Source organism: Protopterus annectens, chromosome 2.part1 (genome assembly GCF_019279795.1).
Source record: "Protopterus annectens isolate FY-2018-M chromosome 2.part1, PAN1.0, whole genome shotgun sequence".
Classification (NCBI taxonomy): Eukaryota; Metazoa; Chordata; order Ceratodontiformes; family Protopteridae; genus Protopterus; species Protopterus annectens.
In genome coordinates, this window is record NC_056729.1 from 1,196,392,896 (window position 1) to 1,196,415,152 (window position 22,257).

Consider the following 22,257-nt stretch of genomic DNA (forward strand, 5'->3'; position numbering starts at 1 on the left):
TTTAAAAAACTAAAATTTTTTTGTGCAGGGGCAAGCCCCCCTGCACCTTCCATGTGGAGGTGGTGAGGCTCCATCACACACTCTTAAATTAATATACAACTCCAACAGTGCACAGTGGGGAAAAAGTTAATTTCCTAACCCCACTGTAGTGCAACCTCGGAGTTGGTATATTTAATTAACGGGGGTGTGGAGGGTGCAGGGGGGCTTTGTAGTTTTAATGTTTTGAGATTCGATGTTATGAGTTTTAGATGTTTTGGATTTTTGATCATTTGGTCTCGCTGTTTTGAACTTAGATGTTGAGCTTTCGATCATATGAAGTGGAACCATATGTAATATATCTGTATATAAAATACATATACACACACACACACACACACACACATATACATATATATATATATATATATATATATATATATATATATATATATACACACACACACACACACACACACACACACGCGCATACATATATGTGTGTGTGTGTGTGTATATATATATATATATATATATATATATATATATATATATATATATATGCACACACACATACATACATGTTAGAAAATTGTTGGTTGTTTGTTGAATGACCTTTTTGATGGATGTGCAAAACTTTGCTACATGTTAAACTGTTTCTGTCAAACTTTGTGTTTGTATAAATACACATGGAAGATAATGCTTCATGAGTGTAGAATGATTATCTCTTTGTAAAGGTAAGGATGAGGCAGAGCACTTTAGAGAAGAGGAGGCAGTAAAAATGGTGCAGCACTGGCCATTAAAAAGGGTGTTGATCTCAAGACCTAATGGAGACCATTTTAAACATAGAGAGATGTGTGAAAGTAGTAGGATGTAATTTGAAGGTTCAGGGAGATAGAGAGGAGAGGAAATGCTTCATAGGACTGATGGATTATGGGCGTATCTTTCTGAAGCATCAGTTTTCTTTTTGTAGAACTTCTTGCACAGATATTCTTATTTTGTTGCTGTGACGTTTTATACTTTCTTTGACATTGTTACTGATTTCAAAATCTGTTAACTTGTAACAAGATATTTCTAGATCTAAAATGTACACAAGTATGTTTGATGCCATCAGGTGCATATTGTGTAATTGCTTAAATTCTTCATTTAAAGATGTAATCCATTTATTGTGTCCACTTCTAAATTGTCCTGTTTGGGTTTCATTAGCATACACCCACACTTTATAGAGTTGATTGTGAAACCTAACAGGGGTAGGTAATCATAGTTTTTACATTTTCCCCAGTTTATTCTTGTTGAGTTGGCATGTGGCAGACTGTTGATTTGTTATGGAAAATATTTTAACACATTTTTTTTCAGTTAGATATTTCACGGCTGTTCATATTTCTTGTGGTTATTTTGTAGCAAGCATAAAACCACAACATTTTCCACTTCACTTTTTGTTTTAATAGTAAAATTATTTGTTAAGCAGAATAATCTTCTAGTGGGTGTGACTTTGATATATATTTGTCCAGAATTGCATTATAGCTAGGAATAAGAGTGCCTGTGACTTAAAATAGGTTGAATTATGCAGCCTGTTTTTTGAGTGTTTTCTAATGTTATTTGTGTATTTGTTAAAGAGCCTCTTGAGCTTTGAAATGATATGAAGTGTTAATTAGGCATTTTCTGGCACCATGTTGTCTGGTTCTTGGATCCCATGTGTGTCTACTGCTGTTTATGCATCTCTGTGATTCTATTCCCATATCATGTTATACAACACATTTGCCTATTTCAGTTTATTGTATTTCTCAGTTTAGTTTTTTTCTTGCCTAGCTCATTTGTAAAGTAAGTAAACAATTTTGTCAACTTCTTTAGTTGGAAAAAAATTGCTGTGTAAAGGTAGACTGTTTACCTAAGAATTCACCTGCTGATCATTTATTGCTTTACTGTGGATTGTGTTAAATGGTCTCTTGTGTTCACTGTTTTGTCTTTGTCTTTGTCATTTCCCATTTGTTGTGTTAATTCATGTTTGCTTGGGTAAGGAAAAACATCTGCTCAGGTGCTTGTGTTTGCAATATGTATATGCCTCATGAACTGCTATTTAGTAATATCATTGTAGAATCCCTAGAGTAATTAAATACTACAAAAATAAGTTGTTAAAGTTCAGGTAGATGGTCTTAGGTTTAATAGTTGCAAACTAATTTTTGTCTGTACTTTGCCTGTCATCATGTTTTGTCTTAATGGTGATATTGTGATTAACATCATATTTTTGCCGTATTTTCACCATTTGAAATGTATTTAATGAAAAAAGTCAACAGTTGTCTGTAAAGGAATCCCCAAATATGTGTTTCATTATTTGTTAAATTTGGAACAGCGATTAACATTTTGTTTTTGTACTTTTAGGTCAGAAGAGTTGTCTCCATGTACATGGCATCTTCCCTTATTTCTACATCCCGTACGATGGCTATGGGCAGAGGCCTGAGACCTTTCTTCGTCACGTAGCTTTTAGTATTGACAAAGCTGTCAATGTTTCTTTGGGCAACCCTTCGTCTACAGTTCAGCACGTATTCAAAGTGACATTGGTATCAGGAATGTAAGAATGCATATGAATTGTGTCTTTCCATTGATGCATGGCTTTCATGTAGATAACAGGGAAAAAAGTTGAATTTTTTGGAGGAGTGATGGCATCTGTATATTCTTAGTTCATCAGATGTTTGCCATAGTATTCTTTGCTGCAGTGCTCACTTTTGGGGTATCCTGCAAGTAGATCACCAGACTAGCCATGGCACCGTGACATCAGTGGTGTAAGAGCTACATTGGCCACTTCCATCTTCAGATCTTTCTTGCCATGCCATGTGCTTAGTTGCATATTTTTTTATAGTGATCAGAGTCTGCCTGTTATGTTAGCCTTCTTCCCAGTGTCAAGACAGGTACCCTGCAGGGGATTTTTCTTAAGTTTTTGTAACTATTGTTTGAACTGAATGCTGTACTTTGAAACTGTATTTAAAATCGGTGGTTGGTGTGACTGAGCAATATGGAGAGGACAGGAAGAAATGGAAACAGATGATCCGCTGTGGCGACCCCTAACGGGAACAACCGAAAGAGAAGAAGAGTTGTATTGTGTGCGAAACTTATCCCCACAAGGACTTGTACACTAGATGTTTGTTTTCCTCAGCCAAGCTCATGTCACAGACTTTAATCCACTTTGTGCTCCTTTCACCCCAAGGACAGCCTGGAGATGGCATCCATCTCTCCAGGAGTTTGCAGCCAAGAAAGGGCCATGTGCTTGGTTCTGTGCTACTGTGGTGTCACCAAAGGAATCCTTCAGCCTTCCACTAAAAAGAAGCATGTATGATACCTGATAAAAGATTGAAGTGGTCGGTCTGGGGGGGGGGGGCTACATTTGTATGATTCTAGGTCTTAAAGTCTGTACTTGCTCTGGTGCAGGTTTCTCTCCACTCAGTGCTGCCTTTTACTGTCATGTCAATCTGTATGGTTCTTGACCCCCCAGCACCCAGTACGGGTCTTTCATTTGCTCAGCCTTTTGCAAACGTATGTGCTAGCATGGCTGGGTTCTTGGTTTTCCCTGCCTCCAGTGTTCTTTGTCGATTCAGGATCTTTAAGACTTTGAGATCAGTGTTTCTTTAGATGGAGGATAATAATGCCACCACATTATCTGCTTCCGGACCGGATGGCCCCTAATTGGGAAATGTCAGGGTGATGGTAAGCAGTCTTGGACATTCCTCTAGTTCTTGTCCCCCTGGATCATCCCTTCCTCTTGTTAGCAACTTGGAGGAACTCTGAATTTGCCCCATCAGCTCTTGAAAAAGATCAGTGCACTTCAGGAATCACTGTCAAAGTAGACAGATTTTCACACTTGGCATCTCCATGTTAACTTCTTTGTGATTTGTTCAGTCCAGGGGCTGCAACATTTTATCACCTTGCATCTGGATAAGGAGACCAATAGTTCAGACAGGGGTGACAGTATAGTTTACTCTTCTGCCATATTGGGATTTGGAGCACTTTGTGACCTACCCCAGTTACATGTGGACTTCATTAGGAAAGTGCTAGATAAGGCAGAAAACTTCATGGGATTTAGGTTTGAATACAAGCTTTATGAAGCACTCCCCTTTGGGATATCATGTCTAGATGTAGTTGTTGACTCTACTTGTGCATTGGCTAAGGCTGCAGCCTCTGTTGTGTGTTTTTGCAGAATGCTGCGATAAAGGCCATTTCTCCTTAAACAAAAAGGAGCACAGGGACATAACCCTGAGATTTCTTTTATTGGTGGGCAGGAAGAGAGCTTTTGAGACAGCCTGTCTGGAATCTGGTTGATGATTTTACAAAGAGGAAGCAGTTCCATTGCCTTTGGAGAGGGTCTCTTGTGATCCCTTTATGTCACTTCTACCCTTTCCTGTCCTAAACTTTGCTCGGCTAGAAGACGAAGAAGCCCTCCGAAAAGTCCTTTGGTATCACACTGTCTTGCTGTCTCTTGTGCTAGCAAAGTTATTCAGATTTTCGATTCTCCTGGCAGTCACATTGCAGTTTTGACTGTGGTTCACCACTGCATGTTGGTTGGAGGAGGTTCCCTAACTTCATCTCATCTTGGGGAATCGTCACACTGGATTCTAGATGTTTTTATCTTTGAACATGTGTTGGAGCTCATGGTTTCTACTTCAAAAACACCACAGTGGTATCAGGCTGTGTCAGTGGAGCTCTTTGGTGGACATCCCCTGACTTTAACAAGGATTATCCTAATGCAAGAAAGACTGGGGGGTGGTGATGGGTTCCTTGCAACTCTTCCTGTTCCTGCAGGGGGCTACATCCAGCGCATCCCATTCTCGCATTCTCGATGGTTATCCTGTACATCATGCCTTGCCCCAGCAGGGGTCAGGATTGGCAAATTTTAAGTTGGTAAACTTTTTTTTTTTTTTTTTTTTTTTTTTTTTTTTTTTTTTGCATATCAGCATGTGATGTCTTCATAGGAAGCTCTTTTGTTTGCTGTGAGTGGGCATCACTTCCAGTGTAGAATGTTCCTGTTTTATGTGTTTGCTCAACACCCAGAGTCTTCACAAAGATGTTGGCTTGTGTCACTGAAGCCTTGCAAGTTGAGAGTCTCCCAGTGTTTCCATAGCTTGACAACTCTCTTAGTGGCCCTGTTCAGGGACTTCTTTTAATATGTCCTCATTTGGGTCCTTCCAAGGATGCAGTTTTAGGTCATTTCCATAAATCTCAGAAATTCCTTCTTACTTTATTTAGAAGGATTTCTTTGTTAAGTTGGATCAAGACACTCTCCAATGCCAGCCATTTCTGCCACTACAGAAGGCATAGTAGGTCATCAATACCTTAGCCTTCTGTTTGCATATGCAATGCTGGGTTCAAGTTTGGACCTTTCTCTGCCTTCCTTGCTTTCGTGATCTCTTTGATGTCAGTTATACATCTGAGAATGAGGGTGTTGCACTTGATTTTCAGATGGCAGTGGCTTCCGCGCCAACTTACACCCATGGCAGCAACCCCTAGAGTGGGAGAAAGTCTCCACCAGTCTTCCACTGGGTCTTACTTTGCTGCTGCCAATCCTGCTGAATGTCATGATGGCAGATGCTTCACTTGTGGGCTGAGGAGCCAGTCCAGCATTTTCAGTTCCCATTATAATTCTGAGACCAGTCGTTGCAAGTCATGGAACTACAAAAATAACAGAAAAACTAAAGGAGAAATGTGAGTATTGGCAATTGGTGTTCTTTAAAGTTTATTTTGCAGGAAAGTAAGCCCCTCTACATGCCAGAGTGTGAATGCTGCACTGCCCATGCCCTTACTACTTGTATATACTAACATTGAGATTTCCTGTTCCGTTTTATAATTTATGGCACTGTTTGATGTAAATTGTGTGATTTTATGGTTGTTTTGAATTGACTGTATTTTTAAAAAAAATGTGCAGTGTGTTATAGTAGTGCTGTAGAAAGCACAGTTGAGAGTTTTTGCTATTATGAAACAAATAACTCAGATGTAGAAATGTAATTATATATGAATGATATGTGGTAATGAATCATGCTTAGGATGGAATTGATATTACAAGCTCATAGGTTAGACTAACCCAGTCCCCCATGTTGTGCAGTGCACATGCTTTAAGTGCCTCCATCTCTAGAGGGTGTACATTGTGCTAGAATAGCATGACCTGTACCTTTTATATGCTCAGTATATGGTACATGTAAGGCTCCATGCTGTGCACCTTTACACATGCTTATCTGTATGCTTCAGTGTTTTGGATGTCCAAGTGCCATGCTGGCTACTCACCATCTATAAATAAGATGATTATGACAAAGGTGAAGAATTTATTTTCTCACAAAGAGATCTGGTATTAAGTCATTTTCTTTGTATCCTTAGCAGGTCAGAGTCATGATTCACCATGTAGTTTTGTGTACTGTTATGTAGTTTTGTATATTGCTTGCAGTTGCTAATGCACTTGATGGCAATTATCATGTCTTCATGGCGTTTCTGACTGTCTCTGGGCCTCCTTTGAAAATGGGCTGTATCAGGTTGGACAGTTTATTTTAATCAAAAGCAAATAGGCAGGATTCTAGATGTTTAGCTATTATGGTCTTAACAGGAGTGATTGTTGACATGCTTCTTTAGTTTATTTCTGTTGGACTCAAAAGAAAAAAAAAAACAGATTAAGGGAAAAAGACACCACTATGATTTGACCTGTAGGAAGTCCCAGTGCAGGAAAAGATGATGCCAAGGGATTTATAAATGCCTGATGGTTAAGCACTAGTCGTCATTGTTTTTTTTTTTTTTGTTTGTTTGTTTGTTTGTTTTTGCCACAATAACCCTGTATTTGAATCTAGTGTTGTGGTGAGTATGCATACATAGATGGAAAGACATGAAACTTTTGTATATAACATAATAGTTTTGCTTAATTTTAAGTTAAAAAGGTAAATACATTAATTTTATTGTTCACTGTGTTGATGTACATTCTCACTGTGTTGTTGATGTACGTTCTTTGTCATGAAGAAAGTGTGGTATGTTGGTATTGCTATGCAAGTTCTTGTTGAAGCTGTGTATCTTTATTGTCATACATTCTTACTGTTTTTTGTAATTATTGTCCCTTGTAGGCCTTTTTATGGTTACCATGAGAAAGAAAGACCGTTCATGAAGATCTTTCTTTACAATCCTGCCATGGTTAAAAGGTATAGTATTTTTTATGTCTTACAGGAAAAGGTCTGATAAATAAGAAGAAAGTTGCTGATAAATCTGCATTAAGAATTTCTGGACAGCAAGCAGGCATTAGCATAATATAACATAGTATACCATGACATAGCATAGAAACTTGAAAATGCAGACAGAAGGAAAGAGTGCATAAAAAATGTGACTAGCACCTTTCAGTGGAGTACCCAATATTCTGCTTATCATTTTTCATCATCTGTCCCAGTATTTTCATAGAAAATGGGTTATTTTGTTGTTTACTCCCTACTCTGGTTCCATTCACCCACCAAAAACAATTTCATCATATCTAACCTGAAGTTATTTTCTTTGTATATGAAGACCATAGCTCCACCCGAGACCTCTGATGTGAAGTTATCCTATCTCGCATTCATTCTTACTGATGGGTTCTGAGCCGATGTTCGGCTCCAACTCAGCTGTTTTCACAAGTTTGAGGTCTCCAGCTAGCTTGAGGCTAATTCCCTGTCCCATGATGCATTAGTGCTCCAACTCTGATCTCGTTTGCCGCAGAAACAGATTGAGAGTTTGCTATGCTAACTCAGGTTAAGTACAGACTTTTCAAAATATTTTACAGTTAAATTTACATAGTTTCTTCAAATAAATAGTTTGGAGTTCTTTATCCTCATTATAATGTGCTGTTTACTGATGGTTTGTTAAAATATAATCCTTTAGTTGTTATAACTTTGGTCCTCAGTTGTTGTGCCTGATGTTCTTCGTGTTTCACTGTTGCAGTCATTACATTTGGGTAATCTGCTGGCAGGTTGCTCTCAGTCGGCCTGATTAACAAAGTCTTGGATCCTGCGTCTGTTGCTGTCCCTTCTTCCATGACGTCAGGTCGTCAGGGGTATAAAACATGCAGCCGATGCCATTACATCAGTCTTTCTTGCCACAGGGTGCCCGAAGCAGAAGCAGTTCGCAAGTGCCGGTCATCCGACTCCTGAAATTTTCATTTTCGAGTTTCGAACTGAAGTCTTCAACTAAAAGCTAAGTACCCCATTGGGGAAAGTTTTCCTTGCTCCTTACCAATGTCAGTAAAAGTTAATAATTGCATTACTTGTGGGAAGCAAATACCTCATAAGGATTTTCATTTGTACTTTATTCCTTGCCTAGGCCCTGACCACAACGTGCCTTGCTGTCGGTTTTGTGCTAAATTTAATCAACGCATGATTAAACGTCTGTATATTTTTGCTTCTCAGTATTTTGGCTCAAGATTTAACTATCCAGAAATGTCTTCGGTTAGTAATCCAACTACGGGAATACCTAAAAAAAAACGCAAAGAAAAAGAGACAGACCGTCGAGGTCCAAAAGTCGACAACGACGCTTCTCTTAAGCCAGTCGCCGGTACTCATTGAGGAGCTTTCGCAGCCCCTGATACCCGCTACTTCTGATTCGCAGGCCTCTACTGAGACCCATTTGGAGTCTCACCACAAGATGCTTCAGTTATGGAACCCGCGGATGTCTCTACCCTACTATTTTTTCAGAATTAATATTGCTAGTAGTAGTTCTTTGCTAGAGTTGTGTATCTTCTGCCTCGAAAGAGAGTATCTTGATAGTTTGCTTATTATAGTGTGCAGTGTTTAACTTTGAAGTAGAGTTTGTATAGGTAGTTGACATTTCCATTTATCAGTTAGTTGTTAGCAGTTAATCTTATTGTAACTGGAGTAGTCCGTTTTATTAGAAGACTCCTTTTTCCTTTTATTCGAAGAGATTTGTGTGTGTGGGTGTTTCCCTTCGATTCTAGTAATTACTATTATAGATATTTGTTGTGCTATAACCTCGTTTAAATTAGAAAGGTTCAAGCCAATTCTTTCCTTGTAAAACCTTCTGGATTTAAGACACACTTCCTTAAAAAATGTCAGAACAGTTAAAAGACTCAAAACCTTCTGGATTTAAGAAGTATGCTAAGTTTGGACAAAAAATGTCTTTAACTGGTAGTCGCACGGAATGTGTATATTACTTGGGAGCAATTAATTTGCAGGACTCTAGTGCTATGTCATTCTTTTAGCTCAAGAGTCCTGCAGGAGAGGAAAAACTGATTTTAAGAGGGCTTCTAAAGTTCTCATTCACTGAAGCCCTTGAACAAGGTCAAGAAGTACAAAAAAGTAAGTCGCCTACTTCTGAAAAATCCACTAAAAGATCTACTTCCTCAGAGTCAGTGCCATCTAAAAAGGTACTGAGATGGTCTCCGGCTGTTTCTAAAGAAGTTCACACTGCAAAAATTTCAACTGCTTCGGAACCGATGGTTTTACAAATAAGGAGCCGGTCCCCTGCTCTGGAGCCGGTATCTCCAACCTTGAGATCACCTATTCTTCAGGAATCAGCATCTCCAGCCCCCTCGACTAGGTCCTCAAGAAGTCATTCTGATTTGGATGTGGATCCTGTTGTGCAGAGACTACTAAAGACACTGGCACTAGCAGAAATGTCGGAACCGACCCTTAGGGCTTCGGAACCGACTGGGCCTTTCCCCACTTCTTCGATTCCTCCTCAGACCCAACCAGTGGTCTCGGAGCCGGAATGTGTGGAGCCAATGGTGATGGGTTTGTTGGAGCCGAGACCTACCCCAGGTTCTTTAGGTTCGGCTACTTCATTGCAGTCCGTGGAGTCTAGGGGCCAACACTCACCGGTCGGACGCTTCCCAGATAGGGTGGGTGGGGCAATGTTTGGGAAGAACAGCCGAAGGCATGTGGGAGAAACACGAGATTCACTTGCACATCAATGTTCTGGAGATGAGTGGTGCTTCTAGCATTGCACGCATTCTAAGACTCTGTACCTGTAGGAGCAATTGCAATTCAGACAGACATGTCAGTGGTATGGTACATAAACAAGGAGGAACCAGATATTATCCCCTGTCGAGAGGCCCTGAGAGTATGACAGTGGGAGACATCCTTCCAATGCTTTCTAATAGCAATGTACATCCCAGCAAAATCCAGAGTGCTTGCGGACAAACTCAGCTGACACATACTGATGCCACATGAGTGGCCCTCGAAGAAGAGGTAGCTGAGAGCATTTTCCACAAATGGTGCCAAACACAAAATGCAGTGACTATTTTGCCATGATTCTCCCTCAGGGGAAGTCCTAGAGGAATGCACTCGTACATGCTTGGCCCTCGGGTCTCCTGTACTCTCTTTCCTCCCTTTCCATTTGTACCCAAAGTCATTCAGAAAGCCAAATTGTTGGGAAGGACCTTAATCCCGATAACCCCTTACTGGCCTCGTCAAATTTGGTTCCCTTCCTATGACCTTATCTTCAAGAGGAACCTTGGATCCTAGACCCAGTACCGGATCTTCTGATACATTCTTCAGGAGTTCTTAACCCCTCTCTCAAATCCCTCCAATTTACAGCTTGGCTGCTCCAATTCCAAACGTAGCCAGGTTACAAAATCTTTCTTCGCCCACTAGACAGTTTTTGATATCTTAAAACCAAAAAAGTGGTGCAGTAGTGCTCATATAAAACACTTTAGTGCTCTTTTTTGGTTCTAATGTGAGTCCTCAGGGGAAATTTAATTACAAATAGTTAAGTGCTTTCGTCAATACCAGTTGACTTCATCAGAACAATTAAACATTTAAAAAGAACAATTTAAATAGTATTAACTCAACAATAATTGGTTCATTCTTCCACCAATGACTTAAATAATCCCCAATTCATAAACATCCTACACAACTCATGGATATTAAATACAAACTTGTTAAAAACACAGCTAAAAAAACTTAACTAATACATTGTTCTAATACATTTGTAGTCAACAGTTTGTTCACCAAAATAGGAAATTCAATCAAGTTGTTCAGATTTGTACATGCATCTTAAACAACCCCCAAAAAAGTATTTTATAATATAAAAATATATATAGAGAAGAATTTATGAACATATAAACTTGTCCTGCCTTTTCTCTTAATATTGGCAGGATAGTTAAATGATCGTTTAAGCCTGGAGGGAAGTTTGCAGCTAGTCTTAGTTGCCATAGTAATTCTTTTTTGCTAAGAACATTTTGCCAGTCCCCCCCCCCAGCTTCAGTATGGACAAGGTCAAGAATAACAAATTTAAAACCACGGAAATCAGTACATTGTATACTATGTTTATATAGAGCATTGGTTTCCTTCTTGTTTGTCATGTCATATAGATGTTCATATATCCTGGTTTTAAATAACCTCTCCATTTTTCCAATATAGAATGATGCACAGGTATTACACCTAGCAATGTGTACACCAGCTTACTTGAAAGACAATTACCCCTTCTCAAAAACACAATATTTTTGTTTGAGTTGTCTATGGAAATAGAGCTGTCCTGTAGAATATATGAGCAATAGGAGCATCTGCCGCAGCGCCTGCTCCCATTAAAATTCCCCTGTTCCCCTTGATTATTAGTTCTCCTTTCCAGAACTGACTTTAAATTGGGTCCTATTTTGGTTGAAAATAAAGGATGTTATGTGATCCTATCTCGCCTACATTCTGACTGATGGGTTCGGAGCCGATCCCTCGGCTCCGACTCGGCACGCTTATGCCAAAGAGCGAAGTCTCTTATTGGCTGAGCTTACTATATCCCAGGATGCACCACTACCAGTCCCCCAGATCTCGTTTGCCCCTAACCTGCGAAGACGTGGTCTCGAGCTGGCTGAGCTGAGTAGTAATTTTACTAACTTTTTTCTGTCAGAAATTTGCTGTTCTTGTCATAAAAAGCTGTTTTAACGGCTATTCTTCTCTTTTGTGTGTGTTTGGAGTTTGTGAGAAGACTTTGTTGTGTGATTGGGCGTTGATTTTGATTTTAGGCCTCCTTCATCTTAGGGCCTTCCCGGTCAGTCAACCCCCTTAAACCATAGAGGGTTTCAAAGTACCCTTTAGTTATTTGTTACGGTTTCTTTACCTAATCGGCAACTGTAAACCGATTATTAGGTAGTGTCAGTAAAACAGAAAGTCAGTGGATAGTTTCCTTTTTTTCTCTGTCAGGGATTACTGATTTTTTGTTGCTATAATGTCTCAGAATCCTAGGCCTTCGGGCTTTAAAAAATGCACCAAATGTAATTTCAAGATGTCTATCACAGACGATCACTCGCTCTGTGTGTATTGTTTGGGTGCAAAACATTTACAAGAGTCATGCAGTGTATGTCACGCTTTTTCCTCCAGGGTCCTCCAGGAGAGGAAGAATAAACTTATTCTTAAAGGGTTAATTAAACCTTCCTTTGAAGAAGCTTTGGCATCCTCTCCTTCTCCAGCTAAAAAGAAAAGGGCGTCGGCTCCGACCAGTCCGTCGGATCCGACCGCCAAAAGACATAGGCAGGCTTCTCCTTCGGCTCCAAGGACTTCGGAGCCGAGGGCGGAACAGTCTGCCTCGATGCCACCAGTCTCGACTCCTCTGGCTTTGGAGCCGATGGCTGGGGCATCGAGGCGGGTCACCTTCGTCGGCTCCACTGGTCTCGGAGCCGACAAAGGTTGCCCGCTCAGACACTTCCTCCTCGGCGCCGAAGTCCTCCTCGGCACCGATGGAATCTAGTGTGGGTATTCCTTCGGCGCCGATAGTCATCGGGTCGCCTCGGAGCCGGTCCCCTAGCCCTTTGGGGCCGTTGGAGAGGCCATCTCGAACCCATTCAGTATCCTCTCGGTCTTCGAGGATGTCGGATTCAGATATAGACAGGGTGCTCCAAAGACTGTTCCAGTCCCCAGTCTTTCAAAAATTTGTTTCGGCTCCGACCCAGTTGGCTTCGGAGCCGATAGCCCAGGCCCATCCCATTGCTATTCCTCCTCCGACCGCTCCGTCGGAGCAGGTGCTGTTGGAGCCGGTGGAGATCTTAGGGTCGGCTCCGACCCTTACTCCAACCGGGCCTTTGGGTCCGAGTTTGGTACACGGACTTCTTCGGCTGGACCCGGGGTGATGTTTCGGGACCTATGCTATCGGTTCCGAGCCTCCTCTCGGTGCTTCGCTGCGGGACTTCCGTCGGCTATCATGGCTCGGGGACCGGACACTCCCAGGATTCTGGGGTCCGGCTTTCAGAGCTATGAGGAGTGCCTTGGCCAAGTCTTCTTCGCCATCTCTCCGGCTTTACCGGCACCTTCCCTGGGCGTGGAGACTGGGTCTTTGGCAGTTCCCCTGTCCGTAGGCAGCGGAGCCCCTGGGCCTGAGGTTACCCCCATTGGGGGTTCCCCTCCTCCTGAGGGTTCTTCGGAGTTGTCTTCAGAGGAACCCCCAAGGAAGAGATCGTGCAAGAGGAAGCACGTGGACTCCCGAGTCTATTACATCGGACACTGATCTTGATGATGCAGAGGGGTCCCCGAAGTCGTCCTCGGATGATGTCTCATTTGCAGACATCTTAGAGATCCTCAAACAACGAGGCAGCTGGATATCCAAACCCCCCTCTGCTGATGAGTCAGTGCTCCTCAAGGCCTTTGGGGCTCAGCCCTCCGCCTCCTGGGTGTCTCCGCCCTTGGAGCTTCTGGATTTAGTTTGTCGAAGGGCGTGGGAACATCCAGATACCGTGGAACCAGTCCCTTCTCGTCCTAATAAATTTTTGTCTGCCCCACCCGAGAAGGAGTTCCTCACTAAAGGCGTGGCTGTAGATGCCATGGTGGTGGCATCTGCTACACAACAGGACGTGGCAGAGGCTTCAACGTCCGTCCATCCTCCTAATAAGGAGTCTAGGAGCATGGACAGGTACGGAAGCGCACCCTGACTTCAGCGGCCTTTAGTTTAAGGTCTCTGAGTTATTTGGGACATTTTAGCAGGCTTCAGAGGGATCTGGTCAAGAGCTGTCAGATTCCCTCTCGGTAAACTACATGAGCAGCTAGCCCAGTCGGTAAGCTCACAGTTGACTATCCTTACGTCAAATTCTAACTCGTCCATGAGGCTCATTTCCAATGCGGCAAGGGGCGGGTAGAGCGGCAGGCACAGGCGTGGCTCACGGAGACAAGCCTGGCTCCGCTTGTGTCAGTTTCGGAGGCCTTCAAGTCTTCCTTCCGACGCTCCCTTTGATGGGTCCTCTTTGTTTGGACCTAAGGTTAAAGACACCCTTACCCGCTGTGAGCAAGAGGGAAAAACTTTATCTGCCGAGGTGCCCGTTATTCCACTCCCTTCGGCCTTATCCCAAGGCTAAAGGAGGGGAAGATGTGGTTCCGTAAATCACGTAAGTTTTTCCCCAACAGCAGGAAGATTCCCCTTCCAGAGGCAGAGGACGGGAAATTTTTCTGGGAGACGCCGTCCCAGAGGCGGCAGAGGGCCCCGCAATTCTGGAGACCGCGAGTCCTTTCATGGCTCTTCAGCCTCCCACACATCATGAGGGATTGCCCGGCTGTGCTGCTCCGGAGCCAGTCGGGTGCCGTTTTGCCAAGCACCTAAAAGCCTGGGAGTCAATCACTCAGGACAGATGGGTGCTTCGGATCATTGCCGGAGGTTACACCATCCCATTCACATACTCACCCTCACCGTCCAAAAAAATCCCGGACCCACCACCCAGTCAAAGGGAAATTGCAGCCGCAGAAGCTTTAAAGCTGCTAGAAAAAGGAGTCATCCAACCGGTCCCCACAGACCAGATCGGATCCGAAATTACTCCAGGTTCTTTTTAGTGCCAAAAGACAGGGGACCTGAGACCAATATTGGATCTCAGCAGACTGAACCAATCCGTCACGAAATCCAAATTCGAATGGTCACGTTACAATCCATTCTCCCATTGTTGGAGAAGGATGTTTGGATGTGCTCCATAGACCTCAAGGACGCCTATTATCACATACCGATACATCAGGCGTCCAGGAGGTATCTGCGCTTCAGCCTGGGAGTCAGTCATTTCCAATTTTGTGCACTGCCCTTTGGTCTCACCACAGCCCCAGGGTGTTCACCAAGTGTTTGGCAGTAGTGACTGCTCACCTGAGGAGTCTTGGATTCCAAGTGTTTCCCTATCTGGACGACTGGCTCCTGACTGCCACCACCAGGCATCTACTAATGGACAACCTCAAAGCCACCATCTCCTGGGTGCTACCCTGGGATTACATTCAATTGGTCAAAGTCTGTCTTGCTGCCCTCTCAGCGCATAAGGTTCATAGGAGCAGAGATAGACTCAAAATTGATGCGCGTTTTCTTCCTGCCGAAAGGATCCAAACTTTACAGGGCCAAGTTCAAGCTCTGATTTCAAGATCCAAAGCCCCAGCCAGGATGGTTCTACAAGTTTTAGGTTCAATGTCTGCCACGGTTCTTTTAGTTCCTCTGGCAAGATTGCACATGAGGATTCTTCAGTGGCTATTGTCAACTCAATGGTCCTTTCAGGACCTTCCCTCAATCATCCCATCATGATTACAGAAACATGCAAACGGGACCTTCGCTGGTGGCTTCAGACATCCAATCTAAATCAAGGAAGTCCTTTTGTTATTCCTCTCCAGTGGTCACCCTGACGACAGATGCCTCCCAGACAGGGTGGGGGGGGCATTGTCTGGGCAGGTTAGTTCAGGGATCCTGGCTTCCAGACGAAACTCTTCTCCACATCAATGTATTGGAGATGAGGGCGGTACTTCTATCCCTACAGGCCTTACACAGGTTTCTCCCTCAGGGCATAATCGCCATCCACACAGACAACATGTCGGTGGTCTGGTACCTAAACAAGCAAGGAGGGACCAGATCTTACCCCCATTTGCAGAGAGGCCATGAGGGTGTGGGAATGGGCGGTTGCTACCAGCCGTTTCTTGGTAGCGACCCACATTCCGGGGAAATCGAATATACTGGCAGACAGATTAAGCAGGACAATTCTCTCTCCTCACGAGTGGTCCTTAAACAAAACAGTAGCAGCACAGGTTTTCGGAGATGGGGGCGCGATGCTGCGACCTATTTGCAACTCCACTAAACACCAAGTGCAAAAGGTTCTTCTCCTTGACTCCACATCAGGGAGTACCAGCTATGGATGCTCTAGCACAACCTTGGCCAACAGGGCTACTTTATGCCTTTCCTCCGATTCCACTTCTCTCCAAAGTCATTCAAAAAGCTTCTCAATTGGGGTCCGCAATGATACTGATTGCCCCATACTGGCCTCGTCAGGTATGGTTTCCTTACCTGAAGAAACATGCGGTGGACGATCCGTGGACTTTAGACCTAATTCCGGACCTGTTAATTCATCAGTCGGGACAACAGCATCAGTCCCTTCACTCCTTGAAGTTGACAGCTTGGCTCCTCCACTTCCGACTTTAGTCAGAAGTCACACATTAGACCCGGAAGTTATTCACATTTTATCTTCGCCCACAAACCCACCACTAAGAAATTGTACCTCAGTAAGTGGAAGAGGTTTGCTATCTGGGCTCAACTCAGGGCTTAGACCCTATCACTGCTCCTATCCCAGAGGTTTTGAAGTTCTTAACATCCCTGTTTAATCAAGGATCTTCTGTCTCTACTATTAAAGTCCAACTAGCGGCTATCTCTAAATTTCACGAGTCCATGGATCCTCCATTGATGAGCAGCAGACTATGCAAAACTTTCATTAAAGGTGCGGGTCTGTTAAGACCCCAGTTTTTCATCCTGCCTCCGTGGGATCTAGATTTGGTGCTTCGTGCATTAACATCTTCCCCTTTTCAACCGGCTGCTACATGTGAGTTAAAATATCTGTCTTGGAAAACGGCCTTCTTAGTTGCAATTACTTCTGCAAGAAGAGTTTCAGAGCTTCAAGCCCTGTCTATCAGACCACCGTACTTGATTTTCACAAGGATAGAGTATCACTTAGACCTAATCCATCCTTTGTCCCAAAGGTCTGTTCTAATTTCTGTCTCCAACAATCCCTAGAGCTACCAGTTTTCTTTCCAAAATTCTCCAATGAAGCTGAATACACTCTCCATAAATTGGATGTTCACAGGCAATTGCGCTTCTATTTAGACAGGACTCAACAAATTCGTAAGTCAGACCAATTGTTTGTGTCCTTCTCAGACAATAAATTGGGCAAAACCATTACAAAAGCTACTATCTCCAAATGGATTAGAGATTGTATAACTCAGGCTTATTCTTCTTCAAATAAGCAACTTACAACATCCATCAAAGCTCACTCTACCAGAGCTATGGCGACTTCTATAGCCTTTCATTCCAAGCTTGCTATCTCGGAGATTTGTGCTGCGGCTACTTGGTCCAATCCGCACACTTTCATTTCCCACTACAAATTGGATGTGGCATCTAAAGGGCGAGCATCATTTGGTTCCACGGTACTCAGGAGTGTTTTCCAGTGAGCCACCCAGGATTTAGGTGCTAGGGACGCTGTCCCATCAGTCAGAATGTAGGCGAGATAGGATCACATAACATCTTTTAGTTATGTACTCACCATAACTTCAGATGTTTGGGATCCATCTCGCCTACATTCCTAATACCCACCCTCCTTCCCCCTGCCTTGGAGATCAGAAGAGATTGAACGGTTTGAGTTCTACTGTTTTATCTTGTTTCATCTGACGATGTTATATAAGCAGGGCGTGCATGTGTGCATGTGTGCGGACAAACTAGATCTGGGGGACTGGTAGTGGTGCATCCTGGGATATAGTAAGCTCAGCCAATAAGAGACTTCGCTCTTTGGCATAAGCGTGCCAAGTCAGAGCCGAGGGATCGGCTCCGAACCCATCAGTCAGAATGTAGGCGAGATGGATCCCAAACATCTGAAGTTATGGTGAGTACATAACTAAAAGTTTTTCACCCACTACCTGGAAAACTTCGGAGTTGGTTTTAAAAATACTCCAATTTTTATAAAGTATTTCTTTAACTTGGTGATACAGGGGAGTGTATTGGACAACACATGCCTGTTGGAAATCAATTTTATTCTCATTTTTGGGAATTGACTCTGAATTCTTAATTTTGTTAAGTCCCTTTCCCAACAATAGAATATACCTTGTACCCCACTCATCTAGTACTCCAGTCAAAATTGTGTCAGTAAGCTCACCAGGGTAGCCTCTTTCAAGGAACATGTCCTTCAAATATGCAAATTCATGGATTACATCCTTTTTCAGAGATGTCATCCTGGCAACTCTAATAGCCTGACCTTTAATAACACTTTTCTTTTGGAATATAGGATGATGACTGCTGAAGTGCAAGTAACTATTACAGAAAGTTTTTTAACGGTAAATTCTAGAAATAAATTTTTCATGGTCCTTTATTATCGTGGTGTCCAGATAGTTAATTTCTTGTTTATGGAAGTCAAAGATGAATTTTAGAAAATTTGTAATTCCATTTTATTGGATGAGCAATGGGATGGATTCAAAAGTTCCTTTCCATAAGATAAAAATATCATCCAAAAACCTACTTATTCAAAACCAGGATATATGAACATCTATATGACTTGAAAAACAAGAAGGGAACACACGCTCTATATTAACATAGTATACAGTGTACTGATTTCCGTTGTTTTAAATTTGCTATTCTTGACCTTGTCCATATTGAAGCTGGGGGGGGGCTGGCAAAATGTTCTTAGCAAAAAATAATTGCTATGGCAACTAAGACTAGCTGCAAACTTACCTCCAGGCTTAAATGTTCATTTAACTATAATGCCATTATTAAGAGAAAAGACAGGACAAGTTTAAATGTTCAAAAATTCTTCTCTGTATATATTTTTATATTTATACATTTTTATATTATAAAATACTTTTTTGGGGTTGTTTAAGATGCATGTACAGTACTGAACATCTTGATTTAATTTCCTATTTTGGTGAACAAACTGTTGAATACAAATGTATTAGAACAATGTATTCGTTAAGTTTTTTTTAGCTGTGTATTTAACAAGTTTGTATTTAATATTCATGAGTTGTGAAGGATGTTTATGAATTGGGGATTATTTGTTAAGTCACTGGTGGAAGAATGAACCAATTATTATTGAGTTTATGCTATTTAAGTCGTTCTTTTTGAATTTTTAATTGTTCTGATGAAGCCAACTGGCATTGACAAAAGCGCTTAACTATTTGTAATAAAATTTCCTCTGAGGACGCACAACATTAGTGCTCTTTTTTGGTTCTAAAATGTTTTATTTGAGCACTATTGCACCACTTTTTTGGTTTTATTGTTTTGGTTGTGTTGCTGGCTGTCATGGAGTCTCCAGAAGCTTTGAACTTTTCGCTCATTCTTGATTCTGGGCAACAAGCTGAACTCTTGGTAATCAAAAAGGATGTGACCGAGTTGAAGGGGAAACTCACCCGCCTTATTGAGCTGCTATCCCAACCACGTAACTGTGAATTTGGGTGTTCTACTGCCATTGATATTGCAAAGAGAGGCAACGTTTGTTCTAGCAACAAGGGTACAAATTGCAGTCCCAATTCATCGTCCTGTATCTTCAAGAGGCGTGGTGATGTCATCACGACAGTGCAGGTTCATCGTGGTGAACCTGAACGGCATTTTTCCTGTGACGGCAACAATACAGCTGAAGCTGTAAGTGGTTCTGCTCCTAATTCCTTTAGGAGCATTACAAAAACTAACTGTGCGGTGCATTTTGGCAACGATATTGAAACTATTTTGGACGACGTCCCGAATTCAACACGTCAGTGTAAAAACCATTCAAGAGGTACGGCTGTTTTAAATTCAGATACTGTTGCTCAAAAAACTGGGACTGGTAGAATATATAACTTTAATGGGGAAGAAAAGCATTCAGCAGGGTGCTAATCAAGTTCCCCCATGTGCATGTAAAACAACTGGCGGTACTAAAGGAAGTCCGTTTGTGAATAAAGTTAAACAGCATTGTGGCGCATTAGTTAAGCATTTTTCTTTTTCCAGTTCCGAAATTACAATGGAGACATTTAACAACAAGGACACTGGTCTTTTTAGCTTTAAATCTTTAAAGGATATGATTTATTCCTTTGAGAAGAGACTATTTAAATTTAAGATGTGTCAAATGGAGATTTGTTATGTGAATTAATGCATTAAGAACAAAGTGGTTCCGCAGGGGTTAAGAGTTTTCAGATTTCCCTTTGGGATACGTTACAATACTGAAATTATTAATGAGTTCACTATAATGTTTGACAAATGGGGGTTTGAATTGCTCAACAAAAGTGTATTTTACTATGAACAGATGGAAAAAAGGCTCCGTAAAGAAGTTGATTATTTAAATTCTTGCAACCCTACCCCATAGTCCAGACATATGGCGAATACTGGAGATTGTTGTCACATTTAGTACACAACCAGTACTTGCCAGAAATTCTTGCATCTCCTTCAGTGTTGCTGTAGGTCTCTTGGCAGCATCCCTGACCAGTTTTCATCTTATTTTTTTCAATTTTGGAGGGACGCCCAGTTCTTTGTAACGTCACTGTTGTCCCATATTTTCTCCACTTTTTGATGACTGTCTTCACTGTGTTCCATGGTATATACATTGCTGTGGAAATTTGTTTGTACCTTCTGATTGATGTCTTTCAACAATGAGATCCCTTTGATGCTTTGTAAGCGGTCTGTGAACCATGGCTTATGCAGTAGCAGGCAAATGAGTAAATGTCAGGAAAATCCTACTAGGACAGCTGAACTTTAGTTGGGGTTAATCAGAGTCTCTCTAATTCATGGCATGTGTGTACCCAAGAAGACTGAATGCTGTAATTAAATCAAAAGGTGCTTCAACAAAGTATTTGTTTAAGGGTGTGCACTTACGCAACCAGCGTATTGTACATTTTTTTATTTTTTGTATTTTTCCTCTAACAGGTTTTTGTTTTTTTTTTTCAATTGAATTGTACAGGATTTTCTTCGTGTTTCACTGCTGGAGTCATTACATTTGAGTAATCTGCTGGCAGGTTGCCCTCAGTTGGCCTGATTAACAAAGTCTTGGGTCCTGCGTCAGTTGCTGTCCCTTCTTCCATGACGTCAGGTCGTCAGTGGTATAAAACATGCAGCCGATGCCATTACATCTTTCTTGCCGCACGGTGCCAGAAGCAGTTCGCAAGTGCCGGTTGGCCGACTCCTGAATTTTTCGTTTTTGAGTTTCAGAACCGAAGTCTTCAACTAAAAGCCAAGTACCCCATTGGGGAAACTTTCTTGCTCCTTACTGATGTCAGTAAAAGTTAATAATTGTATTACTCGTGGGAAGCAAATACCTCATAAGGATTTTCATTTGTACTGTATTCCTTGCCTAGGCCCTGATCACAACGTGCCTTGCTGTCGGTTTTGTGCTAAATTTAATCAACGCACGATTAAACGTTGGTATATTTTTGCTTCTAAAATTTTGACTCAAGATTTAATTATCCAGAAATGTCATCTGTTAGCAATCCGACTACCGGAATACCTAAAAAACGCAAATAAAAAGACAGAGACAGACTGTCGAGGTCCAAAACTGACGACGACGCTTCTCCTAAGCCAGTCGCCGGTACTCAGGGAGGTGCTTTCGCAGCCCCTGATACCTGCTACTTCTGATTTGCAGGCCTCTACTGAGACCCATTTGGAGTCCGGTATGCAGCGTGATACTTCAATTATGGATGGGTCCGGAGCCGCTATGCAGGCACCGGCGTGTGAGGGTGTTTTCAGGCCTACAGATTTGTATATTAGACTGACGCCATCTTCGAAACTAAGGCCAAAATCTACTGCCAAAAATCCCACCCCTTCTGATAAGATTCCAGGGTGCTGGATAGATGGGGTAAGAAGGTTTACACGTCTGCAACCTTGGCAATCAGGGCTTTACTGCCAGTTTCATATGCTTAAATATCAACAGTATGTTATGGGCTTACTGAAACAGAAAAGTATGTTGATTTCTGATGGTGTGGAAAATAGAGTTACAGGATTTATTGCATTCAGCAGAACAGGTTGGAAAGCATATGCAATGTGGTTTTGATTCCTTGGAGGCCTCTTGCAGGGCCGCCATAACTGGATCTGTGATAAGAAGGCATGCCTGGCTCAAGGAGCAAAATTTGCCTGATCATGTTAAAGCTAAATTGTTGGATGCCCTTTACAGCATGATAGTCTTTTTAGTAATAAGGCAGAAGAGGTTTTAAAGAAAATGGAAGATTAAGCTAAATCTATGCAAACTGTGAAAGATTCTTTGCAAGTGCAGCCACCCAGGTTCAGTAGGCACTGGCCTACTGAGAATTGGTCCTTTCCTGTGTCCAACAGAGCCACTCAGGGCAAACCCAGGTGCTCAAAAGGATCCAGATATCAATCACAGGGATTTTACAGGTCAAAGCAATGGAGTGCTTCCACCTC

At 42.1% G+C, this 22,257-nt stretch overlaps 1 protein-coding gene across 1 annotated transcript in view; it reads left to right on the top strand.

Annotated features, from left to right (window-relative positions):
• Nucleotides 1–22,257, top strand: part of REV3L (REV3 like, DNA directed polymerase zeta catalytic subunit) — a 2,860,434-nt gene that overhangs the window by 207,363 nt on the left and 2,630,814 nt on the right. The window contains exons 2-3 of the mRNA XM_044062729.1: nt 2,356–2,545; nt 7,062–7,136. Coding sequence (XP_043918664.1) covers nt 2,356–2,545; nt 7,062–7,136 — 265 coding nt within the window. The remainder of the gene's footprint in view (nt 1–2,355; nt 2,546–7,061; nt 7,137–22,257) is intronic.